The 20,141-nt window shown below is 40.4% G+C and overlaps 2 protein-coding genes across 3 annotated transcripts; one reads left to right on the plus strand and one right to left on the minus strand.

Moving 5' to 3' along the window:
- The first annotated feature begins 4,355 nt into the window (after positions 1 to 4,355).
- On the plus strand, positions 4,356 to 7,514 carry LOC121640624 (probable E3 ubiquitin-protein ligase ARI5). Its single transcript, XM_041986417.1, has 4 exons — positions 4,356 to 4,461; positions 5,260 to 5,360; positions 6,059 to 6,232; positions 6,765 to 7,514. Exons 1-4 carry the CDS (start codon positions 4,380 to 4,382, stop codon positions 7,218 to 7,220), a joined length of 813 nt encoding a protein of 270 aa, XP_041842351.1. The 5' UTR covers positions 4,356 to 4,379; the 3' UTR covers positions 7,221 to 7,514.
- Positions 7,515 to 11,558: 4,044 nt separating this feature from the next.
- Positions 11,559 to 18,903, minus strand: LOC121639395 (ubiquitin carboxyl-terminal hydrolase 47-like). 2 transcript variants are annotated; one of them, XM_041984591.1, is made up of 12 exons: positions 18,830 to 18,903; positions 18,533 to 18,638; positions 17,859 to 17,964; positions 17,633 to 17,748; positions 17,348 to 17,418; positions 17,133 to 17,258; positions 14,564 to 14,659; positions 14,314 to 14,445; positions 14,102 to 14,233; positions 13,956 to 13,990; positions 13,693 to 13,730; positions 11,559 to 13,607 (listed from the first exon to the last, which is right to left on the minus strand). In XM_041984591.1, the coding sequence occupies exons 2-12, from the start codon at positions 18,543 to 18,545 to the stop codon at positions 13,525 to 13,527; spliced, it is 948 nt and encodes a 315-aa protein (XP_041840525.1). In that variant the 5' UTR covers positions 18,546 to 18,638; positions 18,830 to 18,903; the 3' UTR covers positions 11,559 to 13,524. The 2 variants fall into 2 exon arrangements, with proteins under 2 accessions (XP_041840525.1, XP_041840524.1); XM_041984590.1 differs by having other exon boundaries at positions 17,859 to 17,967; positions 18,830 to 18,902.
- Between the last annotated feature and the right edge of the window lie 1,238 nt (positions 18,904 to 20,141).

Here is a 20,141-nt window from a genome sequence, read left to right on the forward strand (position 1 = left end):
CATATCAATCCTCTAACACCTGGAACCTGAGTGTTATCTTACTCTGATTATTGCATACATCAACTAATAGAACACATCTCCACATTTCTTCCTCGTTTTTTTTTCTTTTTTTTTCCTGTTACAAAAGAGTCTTATAAATCCAGACATCTGGGAGGGCGTGAGACTCTTCCTGATGCTGTAATGTATGTGTTGGGTGCATCTTTATCTGTATATGTGTGTTTTTCTGTTTCTGTAGTGGTGCGTGCCGGTGAGCCCGTGTCTCCTGGCTCTGGGGTGCCCTCCGGTCCATTGGTTATGTCCAGTGTAGGTGTCTGTGTGTTGTGAACTGGGCGCATGTGTGTGCGATTACGCCTAACTGAGCCTTCATCAGTGTTGATGATGTAGGATCTGGGTGTTGGCGCTTTCTGTACAACTGTCCCATGCTTGTTTTCTGTGGGCAACCACACTTCTTGCCCTGGCTGCAGCTGCGGCAAGACTCGAACTCTGTGGCGTTGGTTGTACCGGCGCTGCTGGTTCTCTTTCGCACGCCTTTCCTCGATCCGGAACCGCCTGATGTTTGGCCACCAGGGGCGAAATGCAGCTGGAATCTGGGGAACGCCTGTGCGAATCTGCCTCCCCATGAGGAGCTGCGCTGGAGAGTAACCACTCTCCAGGGGTGTGGCTCGGTACGTTTGCAGCGCCGCTGCCTTGTCGCCTTTCCCTTTCCACAGCCCTTTGACTGTGGCAACAGCCCGCTCTGCCTCGCCGTTGGCCTGTGGATATCTGGGGCTGCTGGTGACGTGAGCAAATCCATATGCTTTGGCAAAGGAGTGGAACACTGAACCACTGTACTGCGGTCCATTGTCGGACATGACAGTCTCTGGTGTCCCATGGCGAGCGAAGGCTTCCTTTAAAGCAGCCACTACTGTCTCAGCCGTGGCCACTCTGAGGTGTGCTACTTCTATGTAACGTGAAAAATAGTCCACGACCAGCAGGTAAGTGCTGTTTTCCCAACAGAACAGGTCAGTGCCGACGCGTTGCCAGGGTCTATCTTGCACTGCTGTCGTCAGCAGCGGCTCTCTCTGTTCTGCACGATGCTGTGAGCAGATGTTGCAGTTCTCCACCATCTGTTTGATGTGGACCGACAGTCCTGGCCACCAGACTGACTGGCGGGCCCTAGCTCGGCATTTAACGATCCCTTGGTGCCCACTGTGCAGCTGCTGCAATATCTCCCCCCTCAACTCACCCGGGATGACGATGCGTTGGCCTCGAAGGAGCAGCTGTCCATTCAAGGTGAGGCTATCTCTTTCAGACCAGAATGGAGCCAGCTCGAGGGGTAGTGCATGTCTCTCTGGCCACTGTGACTCGCAGTATCGGATCAGCTGTGCACAGATTAGATCGCTTTTCTGCTTTGCTGCTATCTCTCTCAGCCGCTGTTCTGTGGCAGGGAGGCTCTGAGTGACGGCGTCCAGGAACACTTTAACCTCGGCCTCTTTCTCCTTTTCCTCCGCCGTAAAGGTGTGTTGGATTGGGGCCCTGGATAAAGTGTCTGCTGTTATCAGGCTCTTCCCTGGCACGTGCACGATGTCAAATGAGAATCTCAGCAATCTCAGTCTGAAGCGCAGCACTCTTGGTGGGAGTTCGTCAAGAGCCTTGGTGCTTAGCAATGGCACTAGGGGCTTGTGGTCAGTCTCCAACCTGAATTTCAGACCCAGCAGGTAGGAGGACAGACGCTCGCATGCCCACGTAGCTGCCAGAGCTTCCTTCTCAATCTGAGCGTAGTGTCTTTCCGTGTCTGACATGCCTCGAGATATAAAGATGATTGGCTTCCACGCTCCATCTGGCTGCTGCTGGGTGAGGACGCCCCCCAGGCCAAAGGATGAGGCGTCTGCTGACACGCACGTCTCTGCAGCTGGTGAATAGGCCCCCAGCACCTGTGTGGAGCTCAGTTCTGACTTAAGTCTCTGAAAAGCCTCTTTCTGTGGTGCTCCCCAGCACCATTCGTTCTTTCCACACAGCAAATCTTTAATTGGGCGAGTGTATGACGCGAGGTGTGGCAGAAACTTGCTGAGGTAGTTCGCCATGCCCATCAGTCTTTTCACCCCCTCGACGTCAGTTGGTGCAGGCATGTCTTGTATGGCTTTGATTTTGTCAGGGTCAGGTGTCACGCCGTCCGCGGAAATGCGGTGGCCCAGGAACGTAATGCTGTCCTTGCTGAACTCACATTTCTCCCCGTTCAACGTCAGTCCCTCTTCCTGAAGTTTCCTTAGGACCTGACAGAGTCTCTCGTCGTGCTGGGCCTTGCTGTCCCCATACACCAGGATGTCATCGGCGTGACACACTGTGCCTGCACAACCCTCCAGCATCTGCAACATGCGTCGCTGAAAGTGTTCGGGTGCAGAGGAAATCCCGAACGGCAAGCGGTTAAAGGCATATCGCCCGAATGGGGTGATGAAGGTGGTCAGCAGTTTACTTTCCTCCGCCAGCGGGATTTGCCAGAAGCCAGAAGTGGCGTCCAGCTTGGTAAACACTTTCCCGCCCGCCAGCATGCCCAGGGTGTGGTCAACGGCTGGGAGGATGTGTCGTTCCCTCTGAACCCACCTGTTGAGGTGTGTCAAGTCCACACACAGCCGTATCCTGTAATTGGGCTTTGGAACCACGACCAACCCGGCACACCACGGCGTGGGCTGTGTCACCCTGGAGATGACACCTATGCTGACCATGTGATCTAGTTCCGTTTTTACCTTGTCACGGAGGGGAAGAGGCACGCGTCGTGGAGAAGACAGCGCATATGGGACGGCATCTTGATCCAGAACGATGGTGTAGGGCTCCTTTAATTTCCCTAGCCCCGTGAATACAGATGGGAACAGCGCCTTGCAGTCCTTTTGTTGAGCTTCCACTGCGTGGATGCGCTGCACCAGATTGAGGGCCCTGATCGCTGGGAGGCCTAACAGAGGCTTGGACAATTCATTGACCACATACACCTCCTGTCTAGTGGTTTTGCCCTTCAACGTCAGACTCCCTTTAAAACACCCCTCAACCTTAAGCCTGTGGTGTCCTGGGCCGTACAGCACTTTCTTTGGCTGCTGCAGTGCACCATGAACTCTTCTGGAGTATGTGCTGCTGGGAATTGCAGTGACTGCAGCCCCTGTGTCCAGTTTGAATGCAGTCTCCTGTCCGTTCAACAGCAACTCACCAATCCATTCATCTTCTCCTCCCGACCTCACTTCTCCCAAGAAAGCGAAATCCTCCTCCTCACATCTCTTGTGCTGTTGTGTGATGTCGTGCACCCCTTTGGCTGACCTGCACGTTTTAGCGTAATGTCCCTTTTTGTGGCACTTTCGACACTCGGCATCCCGAGCTGGGCATTCTTTCCATGGATGTTTTTTAGCGTTCCCGCACCTGCCACACTGTAGTGTCTGACTGTCTGTTTTCTCGTACCCCACTTTACGCCCTTTCTGTTTTTTCATTATGGTTTCTATCTGTCCTGCTGTCTGCTCGGCCGCCCGCAGCACCGGCTGTTGTTTCTTTACTGCTGCACTTTGCTTCACTTGAGTCATGGCTTTTTCGAGGGTGAGTTCCGCATCCAGCTGTAAACGTTCCGACAGCCTGGCATCTAGGATTCCCACTACAATTCTGTCCCTTATTAATTCATCTCTCAGGGCCCCGAAGTGGCAATGTTCAGCTAGCGTGTGCACGGCAGTGATAAAAGACTCCACACTCTCACCCGGTTGCTGGTTCCGACGGTTGAAGCAGGCTCTTTCATAAATCACATTCCTTTTGCTGACGAAGTGTTTTTCGAATGCCGCCGTGACAGCGTCGTATGATTTCTTCTGAGCTTCAGTCAACGGCAGCACATTTAAAACATCTTCAGCCTCCTCCCCCGCCGAGTACATAAAAGCATTCACTTGAAATTCCTGGGACTGTCTGTCAAGCCCTGATGCAATCCTATAGCGATCAAATCGCTTAATCCACATCGGCCATCCCTTCGGATTTGAAAAGTCGAACTTACTCGGCGGGAGGTACTGAGGTAGCTGTAGCGCGGTGGCTAGCTGTGGCTGAGCTAACGGTGGCGTCGGTTGGGCTTGTGGGTTTTCTTCACTCATTTTTCGCCTTTCGTTGTCCTCACAACGTTCCGTCGTCCTCTCGTTTCGGTACACTTGCGTACTACCACTCTTCTGACACCATGTTGTGTTATATGTTCTTCTGTGGGTTCTGATACCTCAAAGAAAGACGGAGATCCGACTTACTGTTAACTGTTTATTCTCTAGCCTTTTTCCGGCCCCTTCCTGTGTAACCCCCCAAACAGGTCCGTGGTACAACACATAGTTTCTCACTAACATTCCATTACACAACAGAGGAGGTTTGTTTGGAGACAAGACGAGCTGATCAGATCCAACATGAGCGACAACGAAAAAAGATACGACCCCAAAGACACCACGTTGAAATTTGTCAACAGGCCTGATGATCTGGATCCACTGCATGAGCACTAAAAATTGCAATATAATGTGTATCATAATGTTTAGATGTTGTTTTTTCCTTTTACTTCCAGTTATAGCAGGCCTACTGTAATGTCTGCATCAGTTAAACTAATTAAAACAATTGCATGCGTGTCAAGTCGACGATTTGTGAAAAAGTACGGTGGCCGACAGGTGCAAACGCGCTGCAAGTACAGACAAGCGCTATACGAAAACAACGCAGAAGAAAACGCTGCAAATTAACTGACACAACGGAAGTGACACAACGGTTTCTAGGGCCCGCGGTGCGTTTTCACCCGAGAGACAGACAACGGTAAGAACAGAACTGGTGGGAAGTTTGAACAGAGCAGGGAGAGGAACTACATCAAGGTACGTAATTTTATCTTTTTATTTATTACATTTGGCCTCAGTCTTGTACAATATTAGAAAAAGATCAGCTGTTTTAAGTTATTGACATAAGCATAGTAAAAACTTTTGGTAATGTAGTTTCTCTCCCTGCTCTGCTCAAGCTTCCCACCAGTTGTGTTCTCACCATTGTCTGACTCTGGAGTGAAAACGCACCACGGACCCTAGAAACCCGGAGCACTTCCGTTGTACCAGTGAATTTGCAGCATTTTCTTCTTGCAGTTGTTTTCATTTATGCAGCGCGTTTTCTGAATTTGCAGCGCATTTATGTATTTGCAGCGCGTTTGCACATGTCGGAAAGAAGAAGAAAGCAAGAGCAGTATCTTTTGTTCCATATTCGTGCGCTATTTGCAGCAGTGTTGAGTTAAGTGTCCGCTCTTGTTGCTGTGCTTTTCAGCCCCAGAGGAAGGAGACATGAATCACCGAGCAGAGATGTCCTGCGGTCACGCTGTCACCCCGGAGACTCTCACCGGGTGGTGTCGCAGCCTGCTGGATCAGGTGCTTTCCTCCATCTCACACAACTCTTCTAATTTTATTTCCTGCCCCCCCCCCCGAACTAAAGGCTCACATCAGTAAGACCATTCTGACCTACATTTGTGTATCTCATCTAAACGTAATGAGATATTAGTCAACATGGCAGAAACATGTTCAAAATAATATGTATCTGCCCGTCTGTAACCAGTATGCATTATTTGTGTTTAACTTAGGAAGTTATCTAGGAAGATTTTTCATGGTTTTCCAGGCCTTTGGCATGCATTGTTAATTTTAGCCCCCATTTCTCATTTGGTTACCTAAATATGCTTTGCTATATTTTTATACCTTTCGTCTGCTTTGTGGGCAAAAACTTTGCACTCAGAGGATCCCATGGCTGCTGACTTTTGGAACAAGGTTTTAAGAGCAAGTCTTATTAAAGTGTTGGATGGTTTGATCTATGACTTTAGAGACAAATCAGTCCTCTCATATAACGATGAAGTTTAAAGGATTGTTTGACTGGTTCTTTAAACTTGTGCTCACAAAAAACATGTTATTTTCTAGTAAAAATGTATCAATTCAGAAAATAAAAAGGCCTTTCAGCTTTATGAGGACTTCCCTCTGTTCTCATCTGCCATCATTTTGTCTGAGGTCGTCAATTTTCCCAATAATTTCTACAGCTTATGTAAACGGTAAAATAATGATAATGTTCTTTTAAATTTCAGGGCCAGTACAAGTTCAAGTGTCCCGCGTTAAAGGAAGGCACCCTGCAGCAGTGTGGTACTGTGTGGACTTATCAAGAAGTGCGCCGGCTTGCAGTGCTCACACCTGAAGAAATGCGTGACTTTGAACAGAAAATGGCCCGCCTGGCTGCTGCACAGTTCTGTGACTGTAAATCAGTAAGTTTCCCACTACTTTCAGTCTGGTTAAATCCCCAACAGAGGCTGCTAAACAAATCCTAACAACCATGCACAGCACAGAGGTCAGAGCTCTATTTGGTTGTCTGAAATTGCAATATTTATACCACTCTGGAAACTTGCCAAGTTCAGTCCAAATTAAGCTTCATGAAATTTAATACAGTAACTACTACACAGTGTAGAGGACAAGCTAATTTACTTTGTTATTGTGTAACTGGAAAACAAAAAGCCTGATAGTCCCAACAAAATGGTCAACTACAAGTTTTACTTCTTCAGTTAGATAACTTGTATATTTGTGAGCTTTAGTAGTGTGAAACATACATTAAACATTGGTTTGATGGATCAGACCTTTGCTTTTCCTCCACAAATATTGAGAAATTCCCAAATTCCTCCTGATGACCAGACTGGACTCTTTACATGACAACAGCTTTATCAGTGTGAGACTAACTGTAAAGTTGTCAGATTAAGTTACAATAAAAATCTTCCTTTTTTTCTCACTTTTTCTCTGTGAAAGTGTCCTGGTTGCAAAACTTACATAGAGAGAGAGGACCCAGCTAACCTCAGCGTGCAGTGCACGGTGTGCACGGCTGACAAGAAGAAAGTATACAAGTTCTGTTGGCAGTGTTTGAAACCGTGGAAAGGTAAAGCTTCACGCTCTGATCGCTGCGACAATGATGGCTGCATCAACCAAGACCTCGAACTCCAGAGGACCTGCAAGACCACTGCTCTCCCTCAAGTGGAGGGGGTCACCGACTGCCCCTCTATCCGGGCCTGTCCCACCTGCAGTCAAAAGGTGGAGCATGGCAAGATGGGCTGCAAGAACATCATCTGCCCCCGCTGCCAGGTAGAGTTCTGCTTTGTGTGCCTGAAGCTCACTCCTGAGTGCCTGAAGACCAGCTCCTACTTCATCCCCTGCAGCGATGGTGTGGCTCCCAGACAAACATCCATACCTGTGTGGCACAGAAACTAAATACATGCATGCTTCAGTTTTAGCATCTCGAGAAACTAAAACTGTTACAAACCAACTTGTCCATGTTCATTAAGAGAATAAAGCTTAACTGCTGTGTTCCTTTACTCTGCTATTATACTCCTGTTCAAATATACAACTGTAGATTGTTTACTCACACCTGATGTCTTCTCAATTATGGTTAATAAAATTTTCTTTTAAACAGAATGTGTATTTGATGTCTAAACCCAATTAATGCATATTTCTTATTAACTAAATAACATATTGGACAGAATTAAAGACAGAGAGGTAAAATAGCATGAGATGTCATTATAGGACTTTTTTCAAACCTGTAAAGCAGATCAAACCAAAATCATTCACAACACTACAAACTTTCCACTCATACAAAGTGAAATACTTTAATATAAACTCCCATAAACACTGATGAAACTGGCAAATACAAGCATGCATATATGTTTACATGCTTTTACATGTTGAGAATGAGAGAATTTCAGAGAAATATTGAACATTTAGCAAGTCTGAGGAGATAATGGGGTTCCGTTAAGAGTGAGCAGCTAATGAGTTGCATCTGGATGCTGCTTTTAACTGTTAAAATACAAAGAGTATATTATCCATAAATAGAAGTTGGCATCTGCATGCAAGTGTATGTTGCTTGCATGTCTGCTAGCTTCATAAAATATATAGTCTTTCAGTACTGCTTTGCATTTTGCATGTATGCATCTCTTGTGTAAGTAAAATAGTTTCAGTATGTGAATAAGTTTAGAACCAACAACATTATTAGCATGTTAATTTTTATATATAAAAACTTACATCCATATAAGCCTATAGCATAAAAGTAAAAGCAGGAGTATAGATTTTGCATAACATCGCTGACAAAGGGTCAAATCTGTCAGATAGGAACAATCAATGACCAGTTAAGTCTGTAAGACATGTGGAGCTGGAGGTACCCCTCAAAGCCAGTCCTAAAATAATACTGAACAATAATAAAAGTTTAGTTATTGGGAAAATGGTTTACAGTGAACTTAGAAAAGTTCAACTACAAAAACATTTATCCATTCTCCTGCATACAGACAGAAAGACTTGGGCCTGTTTTTTCTTCTCTTTCTTACTTTGTTTTCTGTAAGCAGCACATGACGGCTTGGGTTGTCTTGTTGGCAAACTACAACAAGGTGGCATCATCCATCAGTATTATCATTACGAACATGGATACGCCGCTCCCCTCCTCCAACTCTCTCACCTTGCCAGCCCACAGCAGCAGGTCAGATGAGGAGGTCGACATCATTACAGAATTTTGTGGCTTCTTCTAATTGTTATAATTAGTTTTGTCTAGCTATTATTTACAAGGAAATTGATTGGAAATATGCCTGTCCCACCTGTGGCTGTCTGCTGGAGCATCTCAATACAAACTGTAAACACCTCCTCTGTCCCCAGTGTAAGGTTAAATCTGTTTTGTGTGTCTGAAGGTCTATACTGAATGTATGAAAAAAAGTTACGTTAGTGTACCATGCTCCACTGGTGTTGCCCCAAGACAAACCTTTATACCTGTGTAGTGGAAGAAATAGCGTAAACAAAACAGGCCATGTGCTAACATTTATTTAGATCGGAATGGCTTTTTCAAGTTACACAAACCTTGCTGTAATTTCAATCTTGGATTCTGATAAACAGAAATTAAAATTATGTATATGAAAAAGAAAAAAAGAGGTAACTGTAATACCATATATTATAAGGCAGGATCAAAATGTAAAGTTACAACAACAAATCTATATGTAACTTCAGTACCATGGACAGCACCACAGCTATACTGATATCTAGTCAACACGTCATCTACAATTCCAAATAAGTTGGGATGCTGTTCAAAATGAAAATATAAACAGAAGGCTTTGAATTGCAAATCTCATAAATCTATATGTTATTCTCAAAAGAACACAAAGAACATGTCAGGTCTTAAAATGAAAACATTTTACCATTTCATGGACAATATTAGCTTATTTTGAATTTGATTTAGACATAGTTTGTCACAGACTGGTAATCCTCCACCTATCACACATCTGAGAGGCTCTGCCTCTTTGAAATGCCCATGTTATTTTAACCTGATTAGTTGTGAAATGCTCCTGCAGTTGTTTATGATTCGTGCTAACTACTTTTCCAGCCTTTTGTTGCCTGCTTTTGAAGTCTTTTGAGATGTTTTGAATTCAAAATGAGCTAATACTTTCCATGAAATGGTAAAATGTCTCAGTTTCAACACTTGATATGTTGTTTATGCCTGATGTGAAATAAAATATGGGTTTCTGTGACTCAAATTAACGTAAGTGACTGTCACATTAACAAGTCACTGCTGTTATAATAAAAAAAAAGTTCAAACTAAACATGCACAAGTCTGTACATAACAGATTACAGCAGGTAAATAAAAACTCATGCAAATTTCCCCAAATCTGATTGTCTTTTGATCACTAATTATAAGTAAAACTGTAGTCAGGTCAAGCATTGTTGCCTTAATACATTTTATTTAAGGAAATATGTTTAATTCTTGTACTGTGACCCTTTCAGGTCTCTTAAGTTATTTCAACCAAACACATGTTGTGCAGCATGTTTAGATTATAATATAAATTAACCAACAAATATTGTTTTGTGAAAGAAATAATGTTTGCTTCACCAAGTATCCTGATAACTTTGAATCTTGATCTGACACTTTACAGAGAGAAAAGGTGTGTTCTCCAGTTGGGAAATGCATGAAAACAGCTTTAATTCTCTATTTACTTAAACATTTCAATATGTAAACTTCAGTATCTTATGATGTATTAATGAATCTTTAGGACATCAGTTTGCCTTTACAAAGCAAAATTAAAACCAAAAGTTTAGCTTTAGATCATCTGCAGTAAATAACGTATTTGCATATTATTTCCAGCATGATTTCCAGTGAGATGAAATTTCCTCACAATGCCCTCCTTTTGTCAGTTTTCTGATCAGAAGGAAAACATTGCAAACCACTAGGAAGACAAGCCTGGATCATCCTTTTTCTTTTGTTTTGGCAAGATGATTAAGCCACCACTTGAAAACTGGAAACAACCTTATTTTATTTTATTTATTTATTTTTCGTGTTGCACCACATCTTGAACATCTGTGCAGAGTACTCCACACTGGAAGAGATGACTTCCACAGCAATGAAAATATGAAAGCCAAAATGAGATTATATAATTGGGTGATAAGCATTGCTGCTGTGCAGTCATGTGATTTCTTTTAACTGCAGGAGAAACTGAAAGTAAAAAAAAATATTCTGAAAATGTTGGGGAGTTTCCATGAAGGTAACACCACACACAGCTTCCGTGTATATAGCTACGGTTTACAGCAGCAGGATGATGTGACTTTACACTTTGCCCAGACACTGGAGTCTGGGCAAAGAAAGAAATTTGTATCATTACTTTTGAATATTATATTCAAAATATTCATTAAAAGATTTTTTAAACGGTGGCCATGACCACTTCCCACTTAAGACAGACCACCCCACGCAAAAAATTGTGAAGTCCTAAATTGGGCTACTCATGTTTTCATCAAACTTGAGTTGTAACTGTATATCACTAACTCCGACTTTATTTGGAAAGCAGATTTCATACTAACTGAATGTAGCACAACAATCAGAAAACAACTATACAAAGAAACATTTACAACATGACAATAGAAACTGCTTCTGATTAAATTTGATCAACCAAAGGCCACATAATCACATGTTCATCAGAAGGAACATTTATCAGCATGACCCAAGTAAATGAAACACCAGCAGATGTTGTAAGACAGCTATGCTTCTCTATGCTTGGAAAGGAAGTGATTCCATCAGAAAAGCTTCACTTGGCTTACCAACACATTATGATTGTTTCTTCCTGCAACAGAAAACGGGTTATTTGATGCACAGCTCCCCCTAGTGGGAAAAAAGGTGCAGTTTTTCTGATACTGAGGATTATCTAATATAATTCTGATCAGTGCCTTGAAAAAGAAAAAAAAAGTCAGTCATTTTTGCTTGCTGCTATGATTCAACATTATTATAGAATTCAGGTCACCAGCTTAGTGAAATCTTGTGTTTGCCCTATCCTCATGTGAGCATAAATATGACTGTTCTAAATGAACGAACCATTCACTTTTGGTGAAAACGATAACTCATCTGAATTTACTGCTGCCTTCTTATTACAAAATACATCCACAGATAAACAAGTAACCTGAAGATTTCAACCATTCTCACCCACTTTGTAAGATAGATCAAACAAAAATTGAGGCTCTTTGAATTTCTGGAGTAAAACAGACTTTTGTCAAATGTACATGTACAAAAGTAAATCTCATGTAAACTTTAAATATCAGTGATTATTTTAATTAAAGTCAGGCCACAAGACAAGCCTGTATATTTTTCTGACAACAGAAAAAAAAACAAACATTTGAATTTAAAAACTTGATTGATGTTATTAATTAATCACATTCTCAAATTTTAACACTTTACTACTGAACAAAATAACCTCATTTGTTAATCTTTGCTTCCAGTAACTGTAATATTACTAATGCCGGGGTACATTTTTGGTTTTGTTTATAGATAAAGAAATGTTGTACAAGAATATAGAGAGATGACATTGATTATAATATGAACAGCATGAAAGCAGTATTCTGAATTAACAGCGGATTCTTTTGAAGAAAACTATGCAAAATATTTACCCAAATGAAGCAATTTAACACAGCAAACTACAGAAAAAATAAACACACAAAGAGTTTAATTAAAACATAAAAAAACTACACAAGTTTGTTTTGTCCAACATCATGATGATTGTCTCCCATGTCTCCTCTTTCCATTTCCTGACTTCTTTCCTGACTGCCATATTTCAGAATATTTTGTTTTCTGCCACTTGCTGTTAAACTGTCCTGACAAATTACCATCCCATCCTAAATCAATCTTACCAACTTAATAATCATTAACGTTCTGTTTAATCTCAATGATCCTTCATTATTGATGTTTTGCAGGAGCAAACAAAGTATTCTGCTACAGTTTTTCCTTATGTGCAAACTGCTGGTCTTTTTCTAGTTTACATTCACTATTCTGCCTTTTTTATAGCTAATCTCATTTTATTAAGCACTGGATATATCATTTAAGTCTAATACATATCTTTTGAATCACAACAATGACATGCACAGTTTGTCTTAAACTGGAGCAGATTTCCTCTTAGAATGTCTCTGAATCCTGATCCTTGCTCTTCTGTCTTTTTGGTAAAGAAAATCACTCAAATATTTTCTAATATGCAGTCTTTTCCCTTTTCTGTAAGCTGCTAGCCTTCGTTGTCCCGAGTGGCCCCAACGTAATCTCTTTGTTAAAGCTCTCTTTTTAAGAGTATTTATAATTCCAGCTGCTTCCATTTGTTCATCAGTGACTCCTTTGGTTCTGTAGTTCTCCTGTTTTCTCGAAGGTGACTCTCTGAGCTTCATATTGCTGACAGCTGTAGATGAACTAGCTTTTACATTGTTTGTTATATCAAAATTCCCATTAACGTTTCCTTCGTTATTCCTTTCATGCTTTTCAGTGGTGGCTTGTGAGGTTTCCTCTGCAGTTTCTGTGTTCTTAGTGGTTTGGTTTCTTTTACCACCACTGGGGGCCTCACTAGGCCGTTCCGCTATAATGCATTCATCTCCTGGCTGTTTTGAACTTTGATGGCCATCTGTAACTCCCTGCAATTCACTTCTTGCTTTTAGCTTTGAAATATTTTGCCTTATGTTCTTATCATTACCTGCACCCTGACTCCATATTTGTCTTTCTCTTATTTCTGAACCAAAATTTCCTAGTTTTTTGTTGTGCTTCTCCACACTTTCAGTGCTTTGCATTTCATGTGTAAAGCTGTTTCTCTGCCCTGATTTATTCTGTCCAACATCATGATGAAGGCTGACTGGTGTAAAAACAAGATTTACATCTGGTTTCACCTCCTTAATCTCTAAATTTTCATGATCTTAGACTTCAAGCTGAGCTCCACTAGGATGTAGACTTTTGTGTTCTGTCTGGACTCTGTCATCTCCCTTTTGATCATCCCTCATTATTTTCCCCTTATCACTGTCCTGTTCTCTAACATAACCTTCTGGAGAATAGACAGACCATTTTGGATCAACCTGCTTGGCTTTGACTTCTGGACAACATGTTTTAAATTTGTGGTCAGATGACAACTCATTTTCTTTGGAAACACTGATTGTATCTATAAGTTCAGTGCTGTTGTTAAGGGCAACTGTCATAGTGTCAACACTAATTTCTTCTTCATGTTCATGCTCCTGTGTCCTCCTTTCTGTTTCTGCATCATGACTTCCGATTATAGTTCTCACAGGCAGAAGTTGGGGAACCTCCGTTTGTGGGGACCATGCTTTCTTGTGCACCAGTTTCTAAAGAATTGTTCAGAAAATGTGTTTAAAGTCAACAAAGTGTTAAATAAATGCAGTAAATCACATTATCCTTGTCTTGTCTTACCTTTCTTTCTGTAAAAAAGAAGATAGGCACTTCTAGATCTAGTAGACATTTGAAAAGAAAGTAAAGCTGTCACACAACACCTCGGTTAACTTGGGACATTATTTAAAACATGGGGGAAAAAACTGGTCTCTTAAACTTAAATTCTTCAACATTTGGATTCCAGGTTGACTAATAATATGCAGATCATATTTTAACTGGAAAGAATGCATAAAGAGTCACAAAAATATGTATTATTAGAGATAACTAAAAGGATTAAAACTTACTTTACATATTGCACATCCAGGAAAGGGGAGTTACGCTAATGGAGAGAAAAAGCAAACAGACTCTTTAATAGTTGATATTTCTCTGCTGCTATACGTAACTTCACCACGCAGCAGTTTGGGAGCAGCTTTCTGCTGCTGAATGTTACCTGTGTGACTGTGGTATCATCAAAGCAGAACCATTTGTCTTCATCATCCTGATCCTTGATTGCTGATATGTAATGTCCACTTCTCAGGTCACCAAAATGCTCCACCACTGCATACAGCTCATACTTCTGATTCTGCTCAAGACATGGAAAAGTGACACATTAGAATAAAGAATGAGACATTTTATGTATTATAACCAGGACTAAAATCATACCTCTGACACTTCTACGGTGTTCGGAACATCCACATCACTGTTGATTTTGACAAATGACATGTAGCGGTAGCTGAAGTCAAACCTCTTCAGCAGCAGAATCAAAACATCTGGATGATGCTTTACTACACTTTTCTGAACAAAAGAACACAAATTGCTCAATGAGTAATTTTGTTGTTCAGCTTCCATTATTACAGGAATGTATCATGAATAAGACAAATAATAAACAGAAACACAATTTATTTGCACTCACCCTTTTAGCATTGACTTTAGTATCACACTGCTCACAGTACATCTGGTTTTCTCCATTCAGATCTGAGGTTTTGAAAAACTCCTTAAGACCATCTACCTGAAAAAATGCACCTCTGTCACTTATGGATGAAATCAGCTCTGACAGTAAAGTGCTGACCTGTGATCAACAATATTGTCTTAACAAAGATCTATTTAAGGAAGCCGAGCTCAGTTGTGTGTGTTTTTTACATTGTTATCTAGAGATAACAAGATAACTATCTCATTATCTCGAGATAACGATGACTATTTTCTCGTGAAGCAGGATCATATATCTTGATATCTCAAGATAAAGAGTATTTTTTTAGATAATTGATTATTCCGGTTGTGATGGACCAGCAGCTACTGGTCCATCACAGAACCAGCACAGAGAGACAAACATTCCACCAGGCTCACACTCACTCCTGGCCAGAATTTAAAGACTCAAATCAGCCTAACATGGATGTCATTGGACGGTGGGAGGAAGTCTGGAGGGAACCCACACAGTCATGGTGCAGAACAAGTAAACACAAATTTCTTACAAAAACTGTCTTGTTGTGTATGAGAATCATAACTACAAATATTGATATGTACAATAATAAATTATATTGGCTTTCATTGATTGTATTTATGCTGTACTGGAAGCGGTGCTGGTTTTCAGTGTAACTGCTGCAGGAATCAAGGACCTGCAAAGGCCTCTTCACACTTGTGGTGAAGCAGTCTGTCACTTAAGCAGCTCTGCAGAGTTGTCAGTGTTTAACATGTCCTTCAACATGGATGAGACATTAGTCATCATCCTCTCTCCCACCATTTCAACTATGTCCAAGGACCATCCCAGTACAGAGCTGTACTGTACTGGAATACCTCTGTACAGTCAAGCCAGCAAGGATGCAAGCTGATGTCATATTGAGTAACATCAATCACTGATCAATGCATCTGATTTTACTTCTATCAAGTCTGACAAAGGCTGAAATTGTGACCTGTCTGACAATTAAATTTTACCCCAAAGTCATTCACAGAATTACACATACACTTTCCATGACTTGTAGACTTCCCCAGCTGTCATGGGCTCGTTTTTAGATCAATGGAATCTGGTGTAACACAGTAACCACTTAATTTTGAGTCCATCTTAATCATCTGATTATCTTGAGAAAGCAAAGTTTGTTTTGAAAGGTGTACGAATTTACACATAACACAAGGTAAGCACTGATATCTGAGACTGAAACAGATGGAAAAGCATCTAAAACTGAATTAATTTGTTGTTCAGCAGTGTGTAATTAGCTAATATATCAATTACTGCTGTTTCTGCACCATAATGACTCTTTGCTTCTCCCATGAGCTTTTTCTGGTACAGACATTTCTCTCTGTGTGTTTTTAACATGTTTTTAAAAAGTTTAACAGTGAAAAAAAGCTGAAAGTGTAGATGTAAATAGTAGTTTGGTTCCCCTAAAATGGTGGACGAAGCCCCTGTGATGTCACATGTGTATTCTCTATATGTTTAAGACTGCCGAGTCCAGCTTCAGAAGCTCTTCTTAATTCACATGATGATGTAAATAGAGATGATACGTTTTTCTGATTATTATGGATGTCACAATGTCAGAGTTTTGTCAAGAAAGCTGTGAAATCGCCAGTTATTACATGTTTTCCAAATATCATTTGAGGAGGAAACATTAAACTAAATCTGTTAACAATTTCAAGCCAGAGCTGGGTTTGGAATAATAATCTCTTTTTATCAAATGTATTTGTAGCCTTTGACGAGCAAACAACCCAGCAAATGCACAATCAACATCCCAGAATCATGATAAACCTGAAACTAGTCCTGATAGAACAAGTAGGATACCAGTTATAACTATAAGTTATTGCAGTTTAACAGAAAATAAACAAAGATGGTGCACAGATGAATTTATTTTAAAATCTTCATGTTTAGAGGTTTCTAAGGTTCTGATGTGCAGTAGATTTAAAGTAGCACTATGTAACTTTGACCTTAAAAATAAGTGCTTCTGGCTCTTTTTGATGGTACAGGGACAGTCACTGTGCACATTCATGCAGCGAGGCTGGAAAACCACACTTCACATCTTGTTTTCCAGGATGTTGTGCCACTTTACAGCAAAGTTTCACTTTACGGTACTGTATAACACATCAGCAACTGCATCAGTATTCTGGTTTTTTTAACGAGCAGTGTGGCTGATTCAGCAAAGAAACCCAAGAGGACTTTATTGTAGGAAGCAAGGCAAAGTAAGAGAGAGAGGGACAGAGCAAGAGATAAGACGAGTCAACATTAGACTGACTTTTACTTGCTGGAGAAAACTCTGAGTACAGGTAAGATAGAAGATGGATGCCAAATTAATCGTCATTGCCTCACTGAGAAAATCTGCCAAAGTTCAGTAGTGCTTCTTTAAAGAACAGCCTACTGTTAACCGTGTTAACAAGAATAAGACAATAAAGTTTAATCAGTTTTATCTCTACATATCACACATATCTAAAATCATTGTGCACCTGTAAATAAATGCTAAATAACAGGTTAATAATGTTTAATCAATACACAATAACCTCACCACACTGTAGACTCCACTGCAGGAATCCACCAGTGGAAGAGGAAGATACCAGAACATCCCATCTCTGTTCATCTCCGCTCTACATTCAGAACAGGTGGTGGTGTTGGACAACTCTCCGTGGAAGATCTGGAAACACAAATGCAGAGAAGCCTGTGAATAATTTTAATTTTTCATCCAAATCACAGTTTTCACTTTGATATTCATCAGAATTTTACCTTTGCTGCATCAGGACTGGTCTGCCTTAAAATCTTCTCAAGGTACTCTGCAGCATCACACTGTTCATTCACTGGGAGAAGTGGGAAAATAATTCCTCATTTTATCTCCTTCATCAAAATAACATCAGAATGTACGAGGCTGATTTTGGTGTTTCTACTTTTTAATTAACCATTATAATAAAAGCTAGGGCTCAGGGTCATTAAATAACTGAATATAAGCACTTTGTCTTAATAGTCAATATGCTTAGTAAACTATGTTTTTTTCTGTATGCAAACATACTGTACCTCTCTGAATGTGCAGGGTCTCCAGTATTTTATATGTGTGTGCTGTCCCTTTCGATAAATCATCAAACAAGTCTTTAAGATGGCGATCAATGAACTCCGGATTGTTGTTGGTCAATCTAAAACAATTGTAGCCACACAAAGGTGCAGCATAAACTTAATCTAGTTTAAATATAATATAATGCATAAACTGCAGGGAAGGGGAGGCAAATAAATAAAATAAACAAACCTTTGTACAGCTTCTCTGAAGTCCCTGGTCATGAACAACACCTGCAGCACACTGTTCAAGTAATCCGTTGCTCCATGGTTGTACAAGCCGTGGTACTTCTTCAGATCTGCTGCATGGGAGATTTTGATAAATGTGTGTAAACTGTCTTCATATTAGGCCTACTTAGTATACTGTGAACTGACCAAACATAAACTCAATGAAATAGAAAAATAATCAAATATTACTTCAAGTAATATTTGATTATTAGCTCTGTATCTCCTCTGTATATTATCATTTATACACATGGGTCTTTCCTAAATTTCTGAAATGCTCCAGTATTTTACAGAATAGTAACACCAGTACTACAAACTTCCTGTCTCGAAAATAATTGTACATGTAAATACAACCTAAATCAAAGTACAGATGTTATCTTTAGGTTACTTGTTGACTGGTTTCACTAACACAATGGTTATAAAATCAAGATTTTATCTGTGCAGAGCAGCATTCTGTTAAGGTTCTGTAACGTTCAACACTCGGTTAGCCAAAGAACAGAAAAGTAGTCTTTAGAGTGAGAGTTGCATTTGGGGAAATCCTGTTGAATTAAAATGAACAATATGTGAATATAAAAAACAAGTAAATATTACAATCACCCCTAAGAGTCGAGCCCTTCCCCCACTGACCAAACGCTGTCTTACCTGAAGTGTTCATTTTAGATTGATTTTCCAACAAAGTTTTTATTTATTTTCTTGTTGCACCACATCGTGAACATCTGTGCAGAGTACTCCACACTGGAAGAGGTGACTTCCACAGCAATGAAAATATGAAAGCCAAAATGAGATTATATAATTGGGTGATAAGCATTGCTGCTCTGCAGTCATGTGACTTCTTTTAACTGCAGGAGAAACTGAAAGTAAAAAAGAATAATCTGAAAATGTTGGGGGGTTTCCCCGAAGGTAACACCACACATAGCTTCCGTGTTTAAACAGACCTACCCTCAGATGTAAGATTCACACATCAAACCATTCCTTTTGGATAAAGAACATCGTTGCAGACCAACACTAAGCAACACACTCACTGCTGTAAATTTAAAACTCTTTGCATACTTCCGTCATGTTCACAGGATGCGTTCAAGTTGTGTCAGAAATTTCGCGTATAAATACAGATATGAACACTTATGGTGAATATGATTTTAGTTTAAAATTGCTTTTATAGCCAAATATATATAAAGCAGTTGTTTTCTGCTGCTATCGTAGTAGACTTATTAGTCTTATTGTGGATTTCAGATTACACCAATACAAATTAGTTCTTGTACAACAGTTTTAGTCTTCATTTTGTGGGAGACTCAAAGCTCTTGAGGGTGTGTATTGTAATTATTGTTAAAGATCTGTTGTTGAATGTCAAGTAGGCCTACATTAGTTGTATCGTGTCCCCCCTGTTCATTTAGTTTATGTTCAATAAAGGCATTTTAATACATAATGTTCTCAATCAAACAGCTTTATTGTAACATTCGAGCAGTAAAAGAAACAGATAAAACAAACACCTGAATTTTATTAAAATCTAACAGACAATAAAGCTCAATCATTTGTAAACAGTATCTTTATCAGCTGTTGTGGGAGGCATCAGCATGCAGCTGCAGGAGGAGGTGAAGATGGGCTCAGTTAAGGTGTCAGACCTCCGGGGACCCTGACCACCATGTGGATGACGGACAGGTGCTGGATCCCATATGTAGACAGCAGCGCTGCGTTTTCATCCAGCATCTTGTCTGTAAAGATCAGCCGTAAAGTTTCGATTCCTGCACATAAACAAGTGAACACATGGCGATTAAGACAATAATTCCCAGTGGGGGGTTTCTCGTGATTCTGGACCCTCACAATTTGTGAAGCACTGGATCAAAAGAATGAAATTTTTATTAAACCTTCTAGGGAGATTAATTATTCTATTATGTATTGTATCCACTGATGTACCAGCAGACTTTGGAGCAGTCTTTTCTCAGAAGGCTCTGATTTAATCACTCATATTATCCAAGAATAACACTTCTGTCTTTCTAACCTGATTGTTGTGGATTTGTGATATTTAATCTTTAGCCTATAAAATGTGGTGGACAAAATCAATTAAATGAAGTCTTGAATCTTGAAAATTAAACGTTATTTTTACTGTAAAGTTACTTCTAAGTAACAGTAACACCAATTTTAAGTATAATATTATCTTCTATAAGCAAATCTTCTAGCATGTTTCTCCAAAACTGCTTTCTACTATATGAATATACTTTAACTACAGTCTAATTACATGTTTAACTTGAAAGTA

The sequence above is a fragment of the Melanotaenia boesemani genome, chromosome 5 (genome assembly GCF_017639745.1).
Source record: "Melanotaenia boesemani isolate fMelBoe1 chromosome 5, fMelBoe1.pri, whole genome shotgun sequence".
Classification (NCBI taxonomy): domain Eukaryota; kingdom Metazoa; phylum Chordata; class Actinopteri; order Atheriniformes; family Melanotaeniidae; genus Melanotaenia; species Melanotaenia boesemani.